The 7,436-nt window shown below is 46.2% G+C and overlaps 1 protein-coding gene across 1 annotated transcript; it reads right to left on the bottom strand.

Moving 5' to 3' along the window:
• On the bottom strand, nucleotides 1-5,814 carry ZNF530 (zinc finger protein 530). Its single transcript, XM_012653591.1, has 3 exons — nucleotides 5,782-5,814; nucleotides 2,606-2,732; nucleotides 1-1,481 (listed from the first exon to the last, which is right to left on the bottom strand). Exons 1-3 carry the CDS (start codon nucleotides 5,812-5,814, stop codon nucleotides 1-3), a joined length of 1,641 nt encoding a protein of 546 aa, XP_012509045.1.
• Nucleotides 5,815-7,436: the final 1,622 nt, after the last annotated feature.

Genomic DNA, 7,436 nt, shown 5'->3' with positions numbered 1-7,436 from the left:
TCACTGCAGCCATAAGGCTGCAGTGTGAACTCTTTGATGTCGAATGAGGGAAGATATCTGGCGAAAAGATTTGCCGCACTCATGGCACTCATAAGGTCTTTCCCCAGTGTGAACGGTCCTATGTTCAATGAGGTAGTTTTTGCGGGTAAAAGATTTCCCACATTCACTGCACTCATATGGCCTTTCTCCAGTGTGAACTCTCAGATGCTGAACAAGGGCAGAGCTTTGGCTATAGGATTTGCCACATTCACTACACTCATAAGGCCTTTGTCCAGTGTGAACTGTCTGGTGTTGAATGAGGACAGATTTCTGGCGATAAGATTTCCCACATTCACTGCACTCATAAGGCCTTACTCCATCATGAACTGTCTGGTGGCGAATGAGGACAGTTTTGCAACTGAATGATTTCCCACATTTGCTGCACTCATAAGGCCTTGATCTAGTGTGAGCTCTCCTGTGTAGAAAGAGGCCAGAGCTATGGCTAAAAAATTTTCCGCATTCACTGCACTCATAAGGCCTTTCTCCAGTGTGAACTCTCTGGTGTTGAATGAGTACAGATTTCTGGCTAAATGATTTCCCACATTCATTGCACTCATAAGGCCCTTCTCCACTGTGAAACCTTTGGTGGCGAATGAGGTGGGTATTGCAACTAAATGATTTCCCACATTCACTGCACTCATAAGGCCCTGCTCTAGTATGGGCTCTCCTGTGACGATTGAGGTTAGTGCTGTGGCTAAAGGATTTTCCACATTCACTGCACTCATATGGCCGTTCTCCAGTGTGAACTCTCAGATGCTGAAGAAGGGCAGAGCTTCGGCTGAAGCATTTCCCACATTCACTGCATTCGTAAGGCCTTTCTCCAGTGTGAACTTTCTTGTGTTGAATGAGAACAGATTTCTGGTGAAATGATTTCCCACACTCATTGCACACATGAGGCCTTTCTCTAGTGTGAACATTTTGGTGTTGAGTAAGTACAGATTTCTTACTAAAAAATTTCACAGATTCAATACACTTGGAAGGCTTTCTTCCAGTGGGAACTCTGTAGTGTCTATTGCCATGTGGCCTTTCACTGTTGGTAATGGCCTGATGCTGGAGAAGGCCTGAGGTGGCTGAAAAGTCTTTTGCAACCTCCTCAAAGCTGAAGAGTTTCCCTGACACATGAAATCTGCAGTTCTTCTCATATGAGGCTTGGTCCACGTCCATTGTTAAGACTTTCTCTCCATTATCAAGCTTCTGGAGCTGGTAAAGGTTTGCACTCAACCAGAAACCTCTTGATGTCCTATCCAAGTGTGATTTCTGTCCATAGAATGTGGCTTGCAACTCATCTATGTCAACAGTATCCTTCAGGACTGGGATACAAGTCTCACAGGGTTGAGTTTTATGGCTGGATGGACCTGCCTTTGGAGTCCTGCCCTGTGACAATTCTTCAAAAACACTCAGTGCAGAAGGTGCCTTGTCATCTGCTGTTCCATACCAACATCCTGAAAAAAGAGAAATACTGATGAGGCGCAAGTTCAATATGGTAGGAGATAGTACTCCCATCGAAAACATGTGTCAGACATGCCAAAGAATGAATTCACAGAAATTTTCTCAGGATGAGAGAGTGGATGGCAAACTGAGGAAAGGGCCTCTAAAGATGACGGAATGGGGCAGGCCTTATAAGAAGAAAGGCAAAAAGATGAGGCACACTTCAGGGAGGAGAAGCACGGTCTCCTACTCACTCCTCTGCCTAAAGCCTTCATTAGGACCTCATCTGCTGAGAACATGGACATGCTGAACAAGTTACTGGCATCCAGGCCCAAGAGAATCCAATGGAAAGCCTGCATCTGGTGTGCAAGGACTATTTTAAAAAAAAAGGTAGCAATGAGGTGTGTCCTGTGGAATTGACACCCAATCACTAAGAACACAGGAGAGCTTCATGGTATGATTAGAAAACAGCCATAGTGTCCTGCTCTTCCTTAGTTTTCACTCATTAGGGTCACTCCTCCTCATAAAGTATCTTGCTATGTCAACCCTGTGAAGCAACCAGGGCCAACTCCCAATTCTAGTTGTGTAATTATGTGGGACTTGTGACATGCAGGCCCTAAACACAAGAACAGAGAGGTGAGTGGTCAGCACTGGCACACAACTCAGCACATAACAAACTACATGATAGAAAAATGTTACAAGAACACCTTGTAGCAAAGTCTTCATGAAAAGCCTATGGCCCAATTAAGAAGTAATCACAGTGCTTGCATTTCTTGACATGGGTAAATTGAGGCAATGCTGGCTAGAAGTAAAATGCACAACCTGGGCACAGAGGTCCCACAGATATAGAAAGAGTCACCCTGCCAGCAAGCGGGCAAGGACAGACCCTTAGGCTGACTGTAAGATTCTTGACTCCCAGACCCTCCCTGAATGATTGGAAACAGTAGGTGTTAGGGCAGTTTGCAGACTGCATTGCTCAGGGCCATACAGAAAGCTTGGTGCTTTCCCAATGAGACATATGCTAGGAAATTGGGGAAGTCAACAGAGCCCAGGGATTGGCTGTGAAATAGACAGAGCTACCTCTGGGTCAGGAAGAAAGATGGACGCCAGCACACTGGGAGGTATATCTAGGCCTTACCTTGGGATTTTATGAGTGCCAAGTTCTCCAGCATCACATTGTGGTACAGTCGCCTCTGAGTCTCATCAAGGAACTCCCACTCCTCCTGGGAGAAGTAAATGGCCACGTCCTCAAAGGTCACAAAATGCTGCTATGATGGAAACAGTTTATTCATCATCAGTATCTCTCCCAGAACCTCAGGTTGATCACCCCATATATCTTTCCCAAGCTCATCCTCCTCCCCAACTCCCTACCTCACAGAATATAACAGGTGCCAGTGCCACAGATGACCCCTCTGTCCTCACAGTCCCATTGGACACTGTGCCTTCAATCAGCAACAACAGGAAGGTGAGCAAATCTCTGAACCTGGCAAGCAAGGAATCACTGTCTCTTTTGAGGCAAGTCCCCTGGAATCCCCTAGAGGATGGCATTCAAACACAACCGAGATTCATGTTCACACTTCACTCATGCCAGGGCCCTTGGAACATAAGTTCACACTCCCTCTGCATGTGCACATCACTATCTCCAACACACATCTCTCACCCAAGTGTACTCGTACAGCCTCCTCTAGCCTGATCCCACAACATAGGCATCTCCTGTGTAGTAAGTGTCATAGGAGACCGCCTTCCTATGTGCAACTCAGTACAAGGCATCCAGAAAGTGCATGAAAATTGAACAGAATCCAGTATTATCCAGATCTCTGATGTCCCCCGCTGTCATAGCCAGTCCCAAACTCTGCTCTGAAGCCTCCCACCTTGACTGTGTCCCTTTATTCAACCTCAGCCATCCAGAATCACCTGCGGAATGTCAGAAATGCATGGCGCTTTCCAATTTGTATTGCTCTTAATAGTAACTGCCTTTCTCTCTTGCTGACCTTCATTCAAATCCTTGCCCCAGTGGCTCACTATCCCAGCTTCAGTGACTCTCCCAGATAACTGCTTATGCACCTAAACTGATCCACCCACCTCACTGAAACTTCTGGACACAGCAAGAGTCATAAGATCCTGATGAGCCCACCTAGCAATAAATAAGCATTAGATCTGGCTTTGCTGTCATCTTCTCTGAATTACTCCTACGGCTCTACATCATTTCATGTTCACACATCCCTCAGAAGCCTTGAACACTTGCCAGGTTACCTCTCTCATACACTGTCCCCAGGGCCATTTCTCTCTGTTACCTCTGTTTGAGCCATCAACTGCATCCATCCAGATACCCAAGTGTGAGACTACCCTCCCCTTCCTGGCCTGATATTAACATTATCATCATGACCTGGGTTCCCTCTAGTAAATGTGACCCATATTGTTGTGGGCTAAATATTTCTGTCTGCCCCAAATTCCCAGGTTGAAGCACTAACGCAATGAAGCCTAATACAATGTGATAGTATTTGTAGATGGAGTCTTTGGGTGGTGATTAGATTAGATCAGATCATAAGAGTGGGAACTAGGCCAGGTGTGGTGGCTCACACTTATAACCCTAGCACTTTGGGAGGCCAGGGTGGGAGGATCATTTGAGGCCAGTAGTTCAAGACCAGTCTGAGCAAGAGCGAGACCCTGTCTCTACAAAAAATAGAAAAATTAGCCAGCTGTGGTAAAGCAGACCTGGAGTCTCAGCTACTTGGGAGGTGAGTAAGACAAGGTGAGTAAGGCAAGGTGACTAAGACACAGAGCCCCATCCTGGTCTGCCCACTATCCACCACCTTTTAGAGTAGTGCCAATACTGAAACCCTCTCGAGAGTCCAAAACCCATGTGTCCGCCTGCCCACTTGATATATCCACTTATTTATTCTCTGAAGTATCTTATACATTTAACATGGACATAACAAACTCCTGACATCCTTAATTAAAAACAATGCTTCTATCTACTCACCCCTCCTATGAGATGGGGCTTCTATCCTTCTAGCTGCTAAACCCAAAACCCTTTTGCAGTCACCTCTTTTTCTCTCTCAGCTTCAATATCAGAAAGTCAGAGCATACCTCCAAACCAGAATGCAACTATTTCTACCATGTCACAGCCACCACTGCAGTCCATACAATCTATAGTCACCTGGAGTACTGCAGTAGCCTCCTCCCTGGTCTTGCTACCACCTCCCTCACACTCATATTCTGTTCTTCGTGCTAACCCTAGGGAGCCTGATGAGACCTGGGTTAGATTACTTCCCTCCTGTGCTCCAAATCTCCCATTCTCCTGTCACCTCCAGAATAGACTCCAACATCTAACAGAGCCATTTGAATTCTGACTCTTATACCTCTGATCCAATCAAAAAGAAAGGAGACTTTTGGTTCCTTGAACCAGCTCAACCTCACTTCCAAGCATCTTGAAACACCAGTATCTATACCTGACACAAACTTCCACATCTTGGTCCGTTGTTTGTGAGCAATAAGAACTACTCCATATAAACTCCAGCCTAGAGGAGAATCATGTGCTTAATCCCTTTGGGGTCCTCAGGCCCAATGCCGGGAAGTGTGGCAAGTTAAGAGTCCCAAGACACCCCAGTTCCAGAGACCACACTGCTGGGGTGAGTAAGGTTATGGACATCCTCCATTCACCTTGTAGGGCTCTGTAAGCACTTCTGTACTAGTGGCAATCTGGGAGAATTGTTCTGAGAGGCAGGTGACAAGGGTGGGGCTCCATGGGCTCTGGGCTTCCCTGTCACCCGGTCCAACACTAAAGACAGGTGACCTGAGATGACTACATTATATCTGGGTCCCACTCCTTGGTGCTTTTACCAGCTATGTGACCTTGTAAAAGGACCAAATCCCTGTGTGCCATCTATTATCGTTCCCCTTCCACTGTGTTCCTCTAAATAGCTGTTGTAAAACTTAAAAGTGTAATTGAAGCCGTGTCCCTCTTCTGTTCACAACGCTATGGCTCCTAGTCTTCTAAAAAAATGGCAGTGGGCCAATCCAGGCGCGAGGCTGCCTCACATTCTTTGCCCCTCCACACACAAAGCCATCCTGGGTTTCCGGAACCCTCCCGGCTCAGTCGCGCCTCCAGGCCTTTATAGGAGCCGGTCCCCAGGCCTGTCACACTAACGGCCCGTCACAATGGGTGTTAGAAATAGGGACCCCGCCCACGAGCGCTTCACTGTCCCGGACACTGGGGCCCGGGCCAGGGACGTGAGCAGGTGCCCTTCACTCCAGGTTTCAGGAGTTGGGTGAAGGTGAGGACGGGCGAGGCCCGAAGGACGCGGCACTTACCTGAGCCGGGTCCCTCAGCGCAGCTGCCGCCATCGGACTCCGTGGGCTGAGCGAGGCCTGGAGCGCCGAACGATCCGGTGGGGACCCGGGCAAAGCCGTCACCACTGTCGCGGACCTTCAGATCCCCTGATGTGCCGCGGTGACGACTCTTCTCTACTCGTGCCTCGCCGTTCCCGACACCTCAATCTAGATCCAGGACCGGCGTAATGACCAAAGACCAGCGACAATGTCCGCCACGAGGAGGACGCCGGAAGTCCCGCCCCAACAGAGTTGGGACAAACTGAAATGCCCATTCCTCGTCCTTCATTGGCTCAACGCCAGGGGCGGCTGGCGCACAGATCTCTGGGTAATGTAGTTCTCACTTCTCCCTAGGCCCAACAGAGGTCGCTCTTCGCCTGGACCACCAGGAGGAATGGTCACGTGGTGTGGGGGTGAGCGTGGCGGGAAGCCTGGGAAATGGAGTCACCACCTCCAAGGGCTGGGGAGGAGCTTTGCTTCTTTTTAAGGCACCCTACAGGGATTTTTGGGGACTGTCCTGAGCAAATAATTGGTTAGAGATATATTATTTCAAGCTCTTTGAAATACATCTCCCAGAGGCTAAAAGTGTTTAATATTATTTCAGGTGCTCCCAATGACTATAAATCCAAGAGGGCATATCATTTCAAAGAGTCATTTAAACGTAAAATGTGTCCGCTTTTAGCGGGAACCTGATAAACATTATCTTCTTTATCTTCAGCTGTGTGTAGGGTGGAAGGTTAGAGTCAGCTTTGTGAGTTTCAGTATGCTGAGTAAGGAATAAGAAAAAACGACTCCACATGGAGTCCAGGACGAGAAAGACGGCAGACGTTTGCATAGATGGCATTCAGGCAGGACGATAGTTTAGTTCTGCTTATGGTTCCCACATACTAATAAAATAGCTCTTGGTAGTCAGTGATTATGTATAACCCAGTGAAGAACTGTGTGTGTGTGTACATGTACATTAATACACACACTATTTCTTACTTCATATTCTTAAATCAATTCCTTTTAAGAACCTGAAAACTATTAGAAAAGAAGTGCTACATAGCCTGTGTCATTTTGGAATAGGACATTGTCTGTAGTGCTCAGAGTTGGACGCTTGTGCAGAGGGAACCACAGAATGCCAAGATAAAGGTTTAACACACCAAGATCTCTTCTCTTTGAGGGAAAGTGATGATGATCTCTACTGTTAGTGCAGGAACAGTGTTTGCATGGGGAGTTGAGATTATCTCGGAAAAACAGCCAGAACCTATAACACACAAACACATTGAACATGATTATTTGTTTCAAAATCTATTTCTCAAAATGAAGCTTTGTTTACAAATGGCACATTGTAGCTAAATTTTTTATGACAACCATAGTTGTCAACCAAAATATACAGCTCCTAATCAAATTTGTAAAATTTTACATCAGCTGATAGTCCATGAGATTTTCAAACTGAAGTCAGATTTTATCCACTAACTTACATTTATCATTATGTTTTTGATGTAAGCATCATGAAAATTATATAATTTCATAAAAATGTAACATGTGATTAGTTATAATTTTGATTATGTTAAATATTTTCTAAAGTTAAATTTGTATGAATGTCATTAACGTGCATGTCTTAAAGATTATATAAAATTTATAAAAGTCTC

Source organism: Propithecus coquereli, unplaced genomic scaffold (genome assembly GCF_000956105.1).
Source record: "Propithecus coquereli isolate 6110/MARCELLA unplaced genomic scaffold, Pcoq_1.0 Scaffold425, whole genome shotgun sequence".
NCBI classification, from domain to species: domain Eukaryota; kingdom Metazoa; phylum Chordata; class Mammalia; order Primates; family Indriidae; genus Propithecus; species Propithecus coquereli.
Note: the sequence above shows the minus strand (reverse complement) of the source record. Positions and strands in the feature narration are given on the sequence as shown.